Source organism: Molothrus ater, chromosome Z (assembly GCF_012460135.2).
Source record: "Molothrus ater isolate BHLD 08-10-18 breed brown headed cowbird chromosome Z, BPBGC_Mater_1.1, whole genome shotgun sequence".
NCBI lineage: Eukaryota > Metazoa > Chordata > Aves > Passeriformes > Icteridae > Molothrus > Molothrus ater.
Genome location: NC_050511.2, coordinates 7,964,090 through 7,979,472, shown reverse-complemented (window position 1 = coordinate 7,979,472; position 15,383 = coordinate 7,964,090). Strand labels below are relative to the sequence as shown.

The 15,383-nt window shown below is 39.2% G+C and overlaps 1 protein-coding gene across 14 annotated transcripts in view; it reads left to right on the top strand.

Annotated features, from left to right (window-relative positions):
* The window catches only part of UBAP2 (ubiquitin associated protein 2), a 140,775-nt gene that overhangs the window by 32,242 nt on the left and 93,150 nt on the right, over positions 1-15,383 (top strand). For 13 of the 14 annotated variants that reach the window (XM_054517834.1, XM_054517833.1, XM_054517836.1 and 10 more), the window contains 3 exons: positions 855-932; positions 10,749-10,803; positions 11,957-12,060. In XM_054517834.1, the coding sequence (XP_054373809.1) occupies positions 855-932; positions 10,749-10,803; positions 11,957-12,060 (237 nt within the window). The remainder of the gene's footprint in view (positions 1-854; positions 933-10,748; positions 10,804-11,956; positions 12,061-15,383) is intronic. The other variant, XM_054517844.1, reaches the window with a different exon arrangement.

The window sequence follows — 15,383 nt, the reverse complement described above, 5'->3', positions numbered from 1 at the left end:
TTTTTGTAGGATAAAGTCAAGATGAAAAAATGTTAGTAAAACATGGAGCTGGACTTAGAAAAGTATAAATTAGATCAATCAAAACGAAAGCAAAGGGCAATTTTTTTTACCAGAGACAGATGCTGCCTTTCTCTTTTTGTAAACTGGAATTAAAGAAATTTCAGATGGTTATCAAATCTTGTTATTTTCTTCTCAACTTTATGTCCAAGCATTTTTGGTTTTATTGTTGCCATTAGGAGAAATGCAGTACAAAGTCTCAGCAGTGTTTCAAGAGGCCAGTTTTATTGTTTTTTTTTTTTCTCCTTCAAGTAGCCAGCTGTATTTCAAAGCACCTTTTCGGGAGTTTACCACAAACCACTTAGGCTGCAGACCTTTTTTAGTGCCTTTCCTTCCCCCAGTCATCATCCCTCTGCTTTAAATACAGAGGAGAAATCGGTTTCCATGCTTCAACAGGGATGCAGTATGGGCAAAAAGGAGAAGAGTTGGTGTTACTGGTTATCCTTTATTTTTTCGCTGTTGTCAACTAGTGCATTATCTAGGAAACACAGAATAAAGCAGCTGTATTTCCTATCTCATTAAATAGTGTAGGCTGCAAAACATGGGACTTGTAGAGGTTTGTCTCCTGATGGACTTTTCCTTCTTATATTTTGCTTCCTGATTGTCCAGTACAAAGAAAACAAGGAAACATAACTTGCTTCTAGCAAGGCCTCAAAGAAGAGGAGTAATTGAGATCTGTTGACCATCCCACTTGAAAATTTTGCCTTCTGTTTTGAAGGGTTCGGGTTAGCAAATGGCTGTATTGTCTCAAGTAGCAATCTCTAATGCTTCTCTTAAGCTGTCCTCTCTCCACACAGTTAGAGCTGAAGAGAATGGAGTGGACAACAATCAAGGAGACAGGCCTTCAGACCGTGGGAAACGTGGCCGTGGGAGAGGTGAGATGGTGGCATTGTTGTGGGACTGGCTCTGCTTTCATGTCCTGAAAAGGAACTGTCCCATTTGTTTCTTTAAATGCTTCTTGAGCATTTTTTGTTTATCCTTTGATTCCATATGCACTTCAGCCACCTTGTGCTTGGATACATCCCATTCCCTTACCCTTTATAATTTCTTGGTCTTGGAACAACTTAAAAAAAATTGACAGAGATCACTTCCATGGTAATTTCCTGTGTGGCAGGCAGCTGTGCACTGGCTATGGAGAGCTGTTTTCCCAGACTGACTCATGCCAGCCTCCTGTGAGTGGGACTGTGCTCACTCAGGGTTCCTCAAGATGTACTTCAGCAGCAGGAGAGCACAAGATTCCATCTCTATGGCTCTTGGGGAAGGATTTGGTGTACCTTTTTTTGTAGCATTTCTTTGCGGTGTCTCTGGTTGTCAGGCTTGCCTTCTGCTTTTGGTAGCCAATCAGAGAAAGAACAAGCCACCTTAGAGACATTTTGCTATGAAAAGGAATTCGACACGGAAGAGTTGATGAGAACTGTGGAGAAGGAATACTGTGGAGTTGTAGGTACAGCTCCAATCCTGTCATGTAGAAGAGGTGGGATAATGGATTGGATGTGGAATCAGGTGTTATGTATTTGAATTGGATTTTCACTGGTTGCAGTGGATAGAGGCTTGTTTTTCCTTAAAGTTGGAGGAATGAAAATAAATAATCCATGTATGGTGCAGATTATGGGTGGACGAGTGTATTAAATAAGTTAAATTGATGAAATGTATAGCAGAACTAATGTACTTAGTAAGTACTGTCTGACTCAAGAAAAATTCTGCCTTCAAAGGACTCCTTTCTCTTTGGAATGTCGGGTAACAAGGCATTCAGAGACAGGCGCATCCACCTTCATTCTCTCCAGATCTGCATCTTGAAGGTGTACAAAGATGCAAAGAAGTAACTTCCAAAGGTTTGTGTGTGAGAGTGCCTGTGAATCAGCAAAAACCCAATGGTGTGTGCAGAGAAGTAGCTCTGCAGGACAAGGTGTGGTATAGGTTACAGCTATGATTTTTGGTATGTTAACAGTTTACATTTTCATTAGATAGAATGTAAGTCTTGCAGTTACTTATTTTATAAAATAATCCTTTATTTTCATATTATAATTATAAAAGTAGGACTTTTTAAAAATGGTTCAGTAAAACTTAGATATTAATTTCAAATGCAGTGGTTTTTGCTTTAACCTTACAAACCATACACTGCTTTTGTTGTCAAAGCTGTAGTTTTCTAGATGAATATCGTATATCTCAAACTTCATAATCAGATCAAACTGACCTAACTGAAGAAATAGAAACTTTGAGTTTCTAATAGAAAAATAGAGTTTCTATTCACTGTCTTCGTGTACATAGTATTACTATATGTCTCTAGTTAATATTTTAGACTGTACTGTGAGCAAAGTATATTAATGAAGTGTCTGTGATAAAACTGTTGGCCAGTTACAGGATCATTATATAACAAGTGTGTGTATTCCATGGTAGGAAATACCTGATTAATTTTACAGTGCAAACCCTTGAAATCCTCAGGAAGTTTTAGAAATCCGTGTAATTCGGTTCTTACATTACAGGGATATGCGGTCTTCTTTTTTTGGATATTAGTAGAAATAATAATAAAAAGCTTCCTGCCAATTTATTCTGTAGTCTTTCTTTTCTGTTACACAGAATAGTGAAATGAGAGATAACACACTTCAGCTGAAAGTAAACAGATTGCTGGTAGTCACCACAGAACCCATTTTTAGAAATGTCTCATGCAGTGTGTGTGTAGAAATCTAGGCACTGGATATGAAATAAGGTGTCAGTTAATTATCTGAACAACACACTCTATTTTAAGCTACCTTCTCAGGCAGGAGTTATCTTACTGGCTGCCTTCTAGGAGATTTGCTGGGCCATCATATGTATTACTCTTTCACAGTACAAAAACATAATTTAAAGAAATGATAAGCAACTGAAAATAGCTAAAACGAGATTGACACAGAGGTGATAGTGTGCCGTTTACTGAGAGGGAAAAACCTTTATACTGAATATTTCACATTTGGTGTGTAAGGCACTAGTTTAATCTGACAGTAGATCTTCCATTAATGACTGTGTCATGTTCCTTGTAACTTCATAGGGTCATAGGTAAGCAGAATGCAAACACCACTGTGTGCTGGTATGCAGGGCGTCAGGGGTTTGAAACATATACAAATTATTGACTGATTAACAGAATGTAAAAATATATCACAGCGTGTGTAACAGGACACGTCTCAGCTATAATTGCTCTAAGCTAAATCTTTGCTTGTTAAACTAAGGGTGTAAACTTTGTATTGAAGTCAGGGAATGTCTTGTTTTAAGATGCCTCCTCATCTGTGCTTCTTTTTAGAACCAAATTTCTTGCATGAGCTTAATTTAAATGTAAGAAATACTGTAATGGTGATGAGCAGTAATTGTATCAAAGTGATTATATTTGTTAGTTTAGCAAGGATTTGCGACTGTCTAGAATGGAATCTCCTGAAGAAATTAAGGAGGCAGATGGTTATGTGTTAGGATTATCAGCTATAGAAACATTTTCTTATTTGCATTTTAATCACCTGCAGTGTTGTATACAAGTTGACAAACTTTACAAGCGCAGGTTATTTTTAAGCTGCTGTTTTTTAGGCTTCTTGTATCTTCAATTTTAAGTGCGGGTCTGATTATCCCAGTTGCTCTTCTTCATATTGAAAAGGATGCAGAGAGGAAAAAAAGGGTGTAGGGCTCGAAGGCTTTTGAAGGTACTGGGAAGTCTGCAGTTATGGGGTGTGAGGAACAAGTGTAGGATTTTTCTGCCTGTGAGAGAGGACTGTGTGCATGTATGGTGGAGCTCTGTTAAACTTCTGTGGGGGCATCAGTTGATCATGCTAAACAAGTATGCAAAAGAGAGAATATTAAATGAGATCAGCAGGTTACAGCTTCAAGATGAACCTAAAGAGTTGGTTCTTCATACATGAAGTGAATCTAAGGAACTCCTTTCAGTAAGATAATGTGGTGCAGGAAATGTATACATAAAAAGACTTGGAAATTTAATCCTAAAAAAGAACCACAGTCAAGAAAAAGAAAAACCACCAAAGACTTTGTTGTATGTAAATTATTTTTGACTAAGGAAGTCAAAGCCACAAATAGTTGAAGACCAGGAAAACATCCAAAGAAACTACACTGTGATTTCAGTTCATGTGCTCTTCCCTGGATATCTAATTGACCATGGCTTATAAAGGAATAACAGGTAGGTGGGCTTTTGGGCTTTTTTTTTTGATTCAACATAGAAATTGTTATAAACTCAGGTATAGTAATTCTCCTGCTTTGCAAAGGCTAGATAGATTTGTTGCTTGCGCTTCTGTTTATCTCTTTACTTCATTATTCCAAAACAACATGAGCATTCCATAAATGTGGGTTCTGCCAGGGATTTTTTTCCTACAAAACAGATATAAAAATGAAAGGAAAATTGCTGTGTTTTAATTCCAACTCTTGTTTTGTCTGCCAGCTGTATAGGAAAATAAAACATCTTACCGTTCTCATAGATATCTGATTATAGTCCAGTTTGTATTCTTTATCTCTTTTCATTGTTTTTAACATAAGAAGTATGCTATCCTTGAACAAATTGAACTTCTGTATCCAGAATTGCTTGTATAAACATTCCCTATGTTTAAAAGCTTAGCCCAGTTGGCACAGGATATGTCTTGGATTTTTTTTGCCGGAACTAAGGAGAATGTTGGTTTTTTGTAAAACATGAATGTGGAGCAGACCTTCTGGAAGTCAGAATTTGAAGTTTGCTTAGTTTTGATGTGCCTCATTCTGCATTAGTTAAGAAACTGTCATGTACTTTTTTTTTTTTGAGATTATCATAGTTTAGATGTAACAAGTCACCTGTTTTCCTTTAGATGTAATTTTAGAGTTGAAAGTTTTCAGCATGAATTGTAAAAATGCTTTCTAGAGTAAATGCAGTATATAAAACTGATTAATTGCTTCTAGCTTTATGGTGACTAATAAAGACAAAAGTAATTTGAATTATTAAATCCAGCTTGGGTGTTTGTTTTGGTAATATGGAGTACCTAGAATATAAAGTTTCTGCACTTTGCGTCCTTATCTCTTAAGGCTTAATAAGCCTCTGTCAGCTTGGTTCTGCTGGCAGGATGGCACTGCCAGAGCAGAGATGAGGCAGTTCAGTTACTGTGTGGTCAGAAATAAGCACAAATTTAGAGTGTTGCTTGCCCTTCCAGTCTGCATTTCCTTTTTCTTGCAGCTGTTCTTCAGGCCATTTCTTAACCTTGAAGTAACTTCCTCTAATTTAAACCCTGAAAATCTGAATTTTTAAAAAAAAGCACCTGTGTTGCAGTGGAAGGATTTAGGTCTACAAGCTCAGCAGATGTGATTTTCTGCAGAATAGGTTGTTAATTTAATGGGCTAGTCCCATCTGAGTTGAGCTTCTACACACCTTTCTCGTGCTGCCGTGAAGTGTGCATTTTCTTTGGGGGAAGAAATGTTGTGAATGTGGAGAGCAATTCTTGCCATGCATGGATGGTACCAGAGTGGAGAAGTGGTTGTGATGAGTGTTTTGAACTCCTAGTATGTTTTAGTGAAAAGAGAAAAACTTGCCACCTGCCTGGGTTGGGTATAAGTGCTGACCTTTCTAGAATTCATTCAGGAGAAGAAAAATGCAAAGAGTAACGCAGTAATTGACAGTAGTAGGAGGTTCCTCTGAGAGGTACAGAGGCACCCCTTTGGTGACATGTTGTGCTTTCTAGAGAGGTGCACTGCTTACCAGGGGCTCTTATCAGGGATGTCACCGAGACTGCCAGGCTTCTTGCAGTCCACTGACTGTTACTTCCTGCTGTTGTTTCATGGAGGCACAAGGGGTACAGCCAGGAGCAGTCTGAACAGCATCAAGGGGGATTACAGAGCCCTGGGTTTGGCCATAAGGCACTCTGGAGCAGCTAGTTTTTGCAGGTAGTTTTTTTCATCCATCCTCCCAGTCAAAAACAAAGGGGGTCAAAAGAGCCAGTTTTATTTGGAGAATCAGCAGGTGGTTATAGGCCTTGTGCCACAGCAGGGGATTTCACTTCTTTGACCAGGGGACTCTCTTTGAGAAACCTGTTCTTCCGGGGACTGATGTGTTCCATCTGTCAGGGAAGGGGATGAGTGTCTTTGGTTTTCCTGGCTTCATAAAGGGCAAGCTGTGCCTGACCAATCTGGTGTCCTTCTGTGATGGAGTGATCGTAACAGTCAACGAGGAAGGGCTGGCATCATCTATCTGGACTTCTGTAAGGCCTTTGACATGGTCATACATGACATCCTTATCTCTACACTGGAGAGAGAGGGATTTGAAAGGTGAACTTTTTGGTGGATAAAGAATTGGCTTCATTCAGTTAGTTGGATGCATCCAGGTAGTTGTGGCCAATGGTTCTATGTCCAGATGGAACCTGGTGACAGGTCCCTCAGGGCTCTATCTTGGAATGTTGCTCTTACATTAATATCTTTATCGATGACAGAATGACATTGAGTGCACCCTCAGCAAATTTGCAGATGATACTAAGCTGAGAAGTGCAAATGACACACCTGAAGGATGGGATGTCATCTGAAGGGACCTGGACAAGCTTGAGGAGTGGGCCCATGGGAATCTCATGAGGTTTAACAAGATAAAGTTCAAGATGCTGCACTCGAGTCAGAGCAATCCCAGGCATAAATACAGACTGGGGAGAAGAACTCCTTGAGAGCAGCCCTGCAGAGAAGGACTTTGGACTTCTTACAGATGAAAAGCTGTCAGGAGCTGGCAGTGTGTGTTTGGAGCCTAGGGCTTGTGGGGCTGGTGAGGAATGTGAAGGTCAAAGGCAGCCTGGGCTGCAGTGACTGAAATGGTGGAGGTTGAGATCTTTGGTACAGTGATGAGGACACACAACAAGCTCACTGCCATAGCCTTCAGGAGAGCAGACTTTGGCCTCTTCAAGGATCTGCTTGGTAGAGTGCCATGGGGTAGAACCCCAGAGGGAAGTGGGGCCCAGGAAAGCATGTTAATATTTAAGGATTCCTTCTTCCAAGTTTGGGAGCAGTGCATCCCAATGAAAAGAAAGACAAAACTTCCCCAACCGCATGGATGAAAAGGAGCTCCTGGACAAACTCAAACACAAAAACAAAGCCCAGAGAAGGAGGAAGCAAATAAATGTAGCCTGGGAGGAAGAGAGAGGTGAGATTGTCTGAGCAGCTAGGGTTCTGGTTTGGAATGCTAAAGTTTATTGCTGGTGATAAAAGGAAGACAAGGGAAAATTTGGGCTCTCTCTGTAAGAAAATGGGAGACCTGGCTAACTGGGACATGGAGAAGCTGGAGGCACTTAATGACTTTTTTTGCCTTGGTCTTTTCCCACAAGATTTCAAATCATTTGAATTATAGAAGGTAAAGGCAGGGGCTAGGAGAATGAATAATGATAACTGTAGGAGAGGATCAGGTTTGAGACTCTTTGAGGAATCTGGAAGTGCACATGTCTGTGGGGCCTGACAAGATACATCTGTGGCTCCCCAGGGAAGTGAAAGAGGAAGTGGCTAAGCCACCATCCATCATATTTGAGTTCCCACTGATGAAAAAAAGGGAAGCATAACCTCTATTTTAAAAAGGGAAGGAAGGCAGACCTGGGGAACTAGAGGTCAGGCAGTCTCACATCTGTGCCTGGCAAGATCCTGGAGCAGATCCTCCTGGAAGTTAAGGGACTTGGAAAGTGTGAGGTGGTAGGTGACAGACAAGCTAACTCCCAAAAAAGAAGAGGCAGGCAACATGGTCACTGTAGACAGCAGGGGTTTTTGGTAGCTTGGTGCAAAGGTTTTCTGGCATTTATCAACGTGGCAACTGGTTTGGAGAGCTGATCCAAAAGTGAACAAATACTGTTTCCTGGTAGTTGTTCAATGCTCACTTGCTGGAAAGTGCAAAACTCTCTGTGCACAAAAGAGCAGAGCTTATGATCACCGGTGAGGAAGAGCACAGTTATAGTAGTTCTAATTTAAATGGGTTTAAATTACTGTGGAATTGCATGCTTAGTATTTGGGTTCCTGCTATGAATTCTGAAAGCTTTATTTGCTCACTGACTCTTTAGTCACTGTTAAAAAGCATAAAAAGTTTGTAGATACCCTGTAGGCATTCACAGTTGTTTTGTGACTAACTTCTTTGTCTTAAAAGACTGTACCTTCTGTTTTAAGGCCATTTTTAAATTTAGACAGCTGAGAAAAGTAGGTTTCTTGGCATGAGAATTTAAGGATTTACTAGTGGTCTGGTTGTGTCAAAGAGAATATTAGCCCTTTCCATTGGCATCTTGCACTAGTGACCATGATGTATGAAATCTAGTGTCTGAGTTAGGTGTATTGCAGTGGTGAACATTCACTGTCCCATATTTTGAGTTAGTTTTTCATGTGTTTTCTAACTTTGAATTTAGTAATTTGGTACTCCCTTTTGCCTTTATTAGAAAGGTTCTTTTGTGTTTGTTTATAAAACTTAATTCCAGTTTTGACTGACACAGAATTAAGAAGTCAAAGGAATCCACTTGAAATTCAAGTTCAGAATTATCTTTCAAAGTGATCTGGTATAAAAAATGCCTTGCTGGCTCGTAGTCTAAGACTGTGCATGGAACATCAGGAGCAGCATTTTTTCTTTTTTGGAATTTATAAAACTGTTGCTTATTGATGTTTTTAGTCAGTAGTTTATTGTGCCCATTATGGGCATATATCTTATATATGCCTGACTTGCTAAACCATCACCTTCTCTTTAGTGTGCTAAGGTTGTTCCTTCAGGTCTTTGCACTTGGGATACTGGGGTGACTTAGCTCCTCTTGTAAAATCTATTTCTTCTTTTATGACAGCTATTTCAGTTATCTCTCTGTACCTTATGGCTGTCTTGCTCAAAACTTTTTCTGGTTGACTGTTTCTGTGTTTTGCAGCTCCCAGTTGGACTTGTACCTCAGGCTGTCAGAAAACTGTTGATCTTGCTTCTGCACAATTTCTGTAAATGGTGTTTAATGCTCTATTGAAAGTAGCAATTGAAAGTAATTTTATTACATGATGGCCCCTACCATATCCTCAGGTAAACTTGTGTAGCTAGTTCTGCTCTTAAGAAAACTTACTGGGCAGAAAGGTAATCCAGAGTGCTCTGATTTTGGCAGAGGATAGCAGAAGAGTAGGTAGGCTGAGCAACAAGGTTCAGTGGACAAGTTGGAGGCAGTTGGGTACAGTGGGGTTTGGGGCACTGTTTATGGCAAAAAACACATGGGCTCAGTAAAGAAGGGTGGCAAATGCCAGGTTACAGCAGTTGTTGCTTCATTCATAACCTCTGCCTTCTCTCCAGCCATTTGTGAAAAGAGAGCAAAGAAGGGAAGATAATGTAGACATAACAGAGCTGGTCAGTGTCAGACTTATGCTATTCTATGTTCTTATCCCAGCAAAATGCTGTGTCTTGCTAGATGGGAATCTTTTCTCTACTTTGATGCCTCTAAGAAATCTTGAAAAAGTAGGTCCAGAAATGTATTTTATCACTAAAACAGTGAACTTGGGTAAGGGGAATAATGAGTAGTGAGAACAGGAGACAGAAAGTCATTAAAGTAGAACTTTGATAAACTGGTGTTACCATGTCCTGGAGGTACTGCTCTTGCTCAGTTTGTGTGGTCTCCTGAAAGTAAGAAGTAATTCTGATCCAACTTTTAACATCCCATCATGGGTAGTTCTGATCTATGGGCATCAGTGCTTTGGTGATTTAGGATTATCATTTTTGTGTGCTCTGGTAAGCTTGCAGTTGCTTGGTGACTTAAAATTGCCACATAATTTTGTCATTAAAATAAACATGGTTTTGTTCTGAGTGCAGCCCTTGACCTCCTTCTGTTGCTGTAATACAAAATAATATTCTTACTCTTCCTCAAAAAAACCCGAACAAACTGGGTAAGCCTTACATAAAACCCTGAAAAAGGTGGGGAAGAAATCTATGTAGAAGTATATTGCATATAAGAAATATTTAGTTACACTTTTTGTAGACATTTGCTTTGTGTATTCTTGAATAGCACAAAATTTTTCATGCCTTGTTGATAATATACCATGTGCAAAAATTAAGCTGTTAATTGTATCAAGAAGCTCATGAACTGAGGCTGGTAATCAAAATTTGAGAAAACAAGTACTTGTTTTTGTTAAAACAAATGAATATTTTAGTGGATGATAGCAAGGAAGATGAGTTATTTGATTTGGGTATTTTCCTGTCAGTAACTGTGATGAAGGGTGAGGCAGAAGGAATGTGTGATCAGAGATTGGCAAAAGCACAGGAGGGTGGACAGGTGGTCAGAGTCAGAGAAGGAAACAAATGGAGTATTTCAACTTTTTCCTCACAGATAAGGAGTGAGAGAGAATTGCTTGGGAGGTCAGGATATTCAGGGAGGCTGGGAGTTTAGAGCATCTTAGGCAAGAATGAAACAATACAGAGAAAATTTTGAACAGTAAATCTAATAAGTTGGCAAATAGCAGTGTTTGGGACGAGTCTTTAGGTAATTTCTCCTAATGGCACTTGGAGCTACTTCACGACGCAGAAAAGATGGCAGATAATTGAAGATCCTACTGAAATGTCGGGTCTTAGATGAACCAAGGCTGATTTGAGTGTTTTAGGGAAGCAAATTTGATGCGGGAATTTGGGAAGTAAACTATATTTAACTTCAGCTATGGTAGTTTTGTTCAACTGTGGCATTCTTTAATGTGACAGACTAGTGACTGGTGGCTCCTCTGCTGTTGCTGTTAAATGGTGTTTTCTCTCCTAGGGTTTGGACGTGGCAGAGGGAGAGGAGCGGGGAGGTTTTCAGCCCAAGGCATGGGGTAAGAAACATGCAGAGCACAGATTTTGGCAAGGATCAAACACAGTGGCAATATTTATTGACAATGTTGCCACTGTATGTATGGATATTCCTATATGTTTGATAAACCAATATAGATGCAAAAATTGAAAAATCCCTTAGGTAATGAATAGAATATTTTTGTCTTAAACTAGTGTTTCTAACTAGGCACACTTGTGGAATCCTAATGTATGTCTATTCAGTGTTAGTATCTCAAACTTGGAGAGCCTGCTATCAGTAGCAGCCACATAGTGCCTTGGAGTCTGAAAGTTGTGTGCTACATATAGTCTTAGGTAAATTTTAAACCAGATTTATTTCAGTGTAATGTAGAATGTGCAGTGAACATATTTAGAATATGAAAGTGGCAATTCTAAACTTCGTTCTGTTTTTGAGGTTTCATGCTTTAGCTGTTTGGACTCATATGGACCTTAAAACAGAGTCAGAAGAAGTTATTCAGCAGCTTAAAAATTTGCTCTCAATTTTGTTGGAATAACTTGATTTATAGAAATGTAGCCTCCACTACTTTCACTCAGTGTTTGCCTTTAATGACACTTCATGCACCATCAGTAATGTTATGATGAACTGGAGTCATGTTCTACTTCTCTAATAATTCTTCTTGTTCATACTTGCAGATGATGAACTGAAAAGAGGTTTTTCAGCAATAATGCTTTTTCACCTTTTAGCTGCATCTGTGTATTTTTGGCATTAGTCAGCAGAGCACTTTGAAATAATCTTACTGGTGCTCTGAAAGGACATGATACTGGTCACTTATCAGTGAGCCACCTGCTGAAAAACTCACCTGTTGAGAGAGTCTTATATTGTGTGTATAAACTAATGCTTTATAACACTGGGAGGAATTGGGATGCTGTTAAGTGTTTTTTCAGGAATTTATTTGGTTCAGTTCTCTACAGGAATTTTGTTAATCAGTCTCTTCACTTTTTTCTCTTATTCTCTTTTCTCCCTTTTTATCTCTGTCTGCTCATAGAAGATTCTTTTTTTAAAGTAAAAGCTGTCAAGATAACTTATGTGGAAATCAAGATGTTAAGTCTAATACAACTTCAGCTAAAAATTATGACACTTATGCTCACTGAATGACCCATGTGTTCTCTTCCATTTCTTAACTTTCAAAACTCTAGGACATTTAATCCTGCAGACTATACGGAGTCTTCTGCCACTGATGGCTTTGGGACAAAGTCAGAGATCTGGGAGACTGGTCAGAATGATGCAGATGATGGAACTGGTAAGATGCTTCAAGAAGTGGAAGGATTGGAATGAAGACCTGTAGCATATTGCAGCTAAAATATCCATTCTGTTAGTGTTCACTTCTGAAAATTTGTATACATCTTTTGTGACACAGATACTAGATGATTTTTAAGTTTAGTTCTGCTGATGTGCAGAGTCTGTGTCTCTCTGGTGAGAATGAAGGGAGGCATTTTGCAATTCTTTTGTTATAGTACCAGTAAACCCTTGGGGGACAAAGGAATTTGAAGAGTCACTGGAAGAAACTTGTATATAAAGAAGTGTTTAGATATCTTAATACTGGTTAAGATCTCACTGAATGTAGTTAAGGAGCATAAGTCCTCCTAAAATTGATTGGTCCACAGGCTTTAGGCCTGTGATGTGAATATCTAAGAAGAAAAAGAAAAGAAAAAGTTTACAAGTATGATTCACTCAGTGACACTGGGGTGGCTTTGGAAGCCCAATCTGCACAATGCAGAAATGTAAGGATGAGAGTCTCTGAATGGAGGAGAGTTCCAAGATCTGCGACTTGTGAAGAGGAAAATTATTAACTAAAGCACGAGTAGGCACTTGAATTGAAGCCAAAAAGCCATTTACCTGTCTGAAGATCAAGGCAGATGTGTGTTTCTGTATGAAGTTTCAAGTGAGAAGTACACACTTCCAGCTAAAGGCAAGAGACTGACATAGTTTGGAAAGGAACCATTTGCCAGTGGTCTCATGGTGATTCAGAAGTGAGGGTGGCCTGCTTATCTGCGATGGGAAAAACAGGATACCTTGCTGCTTCCTGTGTTCTGTGATAGAAGATGAAGGCAAAGTAAACCATGTGTTAGAATGGAGAAAGTCATGTATGTTTTTGTCCTCATTTGGGAGCCATTGAGTGTTTTTCTTTTAACTGCAGCAATAGGTAACTCTTCTGATCTCTTCATTGGTAAAGCTTACTCAGGTGAATTTTTTATCAACTCCTGTGCCAGGTGTGGAAGCTGATCCTGCAGGGCACAGTGTGCTCTCTTGAGCTCTACTGTGAGCCACTTGAGATGCAGCTTTCTAAATGTCTTACAAGCCATTTTCCACTTAACTAGAGAAGACAACAACAGGCTCAAAGTTTAGGAAGGCTTACTAAGCAGCTGTCTTGTCACTCTGATTGCCTTCTCAACTAGTATGGAAGAGTGGCTTTGAGTATATTAGTGGTTGTTAATGGGAGCATTCTTGCCAAATAGGTATCTCTCTAAGGAATTACTTCTTAAATTACTTGGTGCTGTAAAAAATTACCTTTTGTTTTCACTCACATTAGTTTTTCAAATAAGAAGATACTTAATGTCTTGAAAATTCCTTTGGAGATTGTTACGTTATTGTTTGCTACCTATTAGCGAGGTTCAAGGTACTAGGAGATAGGACCCAGAGGTAGAGCATCACTGGTTTGTTACTACTGATGCAGGTGTAAGGATATAGCTTACTTATGACTTCTGCTCTACTTCCAAAATGAACTCAAGTGTTCTGAGACCCTCCCTGCTCAGAGTAGCCTTCATGTGACTCTGCTACAGCAGCCTCTATCCTTGTACACAGAGGCAGAGCCTCCTTGTCCTTCTTACTGAGTGTTAAGTAATGGAAGAAATCTGCCTAGGAATAAGAGTAGTTTGGTGTGGGTAAACAGATCCCTCTAACAGTATGAATGTGTCATCATGAGAGGTGTGCTGCTGACGGAGTGGTGGAAATTCAGAGTTTTGATGTGTGGAATTTCTGTTTGGATGTCAAGCGCATATTTGCTGTGTACGTGTCACCAACAACTGCACTGGACTTCAATAACACAGCTTAAGACATGCATGGAAATTTGGGAAGCATTGTAGGAAGAAGGTGTGAGAAGGCATTTGAGAATTTTCACTGGCCTTGTCAGACGAATGAATCTTTGAGGTATGAATGAGTGGGTGTCATTGTAAGGGAGTTCCTGCAAAATTACTTGGTTGGCAGAAAATTAAAGTAAACTAGGTAAATGTGAATGTTCTTGTTGGGTGTTAAGTACCTTTTTGTTGCTAATCTTAATTTACTTTCAAATGAAAAAGGTACAGTAAGTGACAAAACAGCAATGTCTCTCTAAAGAATGCTTTCTTTTATGGTGTTGTAGACAAGCTCTAGGAATGTCTGAAAGAAGTGTGTGGGCCAAAAGGAATCACTTCCGAAAGAACATGCTTTAAAATTGAAACATCAGTTGTCCAAGTGGGTAGCACTTTCAGCCTTTTGATGGAAAGCATCTTGAGGGTTTTTAGAGGAAGCTGCAGCTGGGGTGATAATTTTACAGCAGAAGAGACTGCTGGGAAGGAACATGGAAGCAGTGCTGGGGAAGACAGTGTCAGACAAGGTATGGGGCTGGAAGTAGGTTGCGTAAAGTTGAGGATGAATTGACTTGTCAATCCCAAATATTAATTTTCAGGTTCCTTCTCCTAAATTCACATGATGTTTTGTTAATTACAAATCAATGACCCAGTTGAGTTCCCAGTGGGGAGTTGACTGAAGTTTTGAATGTGGGAACTATATGTGTATGCAAAACTGTAAAGCTTGCAGTGGGCTTTATAGATGTCAGATAAGAGTTTATACAGGAAGGACAGCAAGGAAATTGCTCTCTTTATTCCTCATTACCCAGTCCCATTTCTTATTTAATCTCAAAAGAAGGTAAAAAATATTAGCTCCTGCTATCTACTTTGAAAACTAGTGTCTTTCATCTGCAGTTACATTAAAGAGGCAGTAACTGGGTAACTGCCTAGAGAAATAAGAGGTCTTTGCTTACCAAAATACTTTCTGGAGACATAATACTAATAAAAACTCTTTGTGACATTCTGAGTTATGTACTAAGCATTTCTTTCTTTAGCCACTGCTGTGGAAATGAGCATTTTCATAAAAAATAAATATAGGGTTTGTTTCCAAAACGTAGTTTCTGTCATGTGTACTCTGAAAGTGCTCTAGAACCTCATGCCCTGAATTATTGCAGATGCCAGAGGCCTCATGATAACTTGAATAGCCTAAGTGCACCATTGTGTAATCCAGTAGAAAAGCTAGCTAGTTCTGTGATGGTAAAATTTAGTGTTGGCTGAAATACAGACTGAAGGGCAAGTCTTTAATAGTTCATAACATTATATCTAATTGTATTCCAAATAATACAGCATCAATTTTCCTGCATTCTAATTTATATAGAAATAATATACAGATGAAAGGCAAAGGGAAGGGACAGATGAAGAGAAACAAAATTACTAGTCCTTCTCCAAAACGAAATAAACTTGAGCAGCATCATTTCTCTCACCTTTTTTGTAATGTACAGGGCAGTGGGAGAAAATG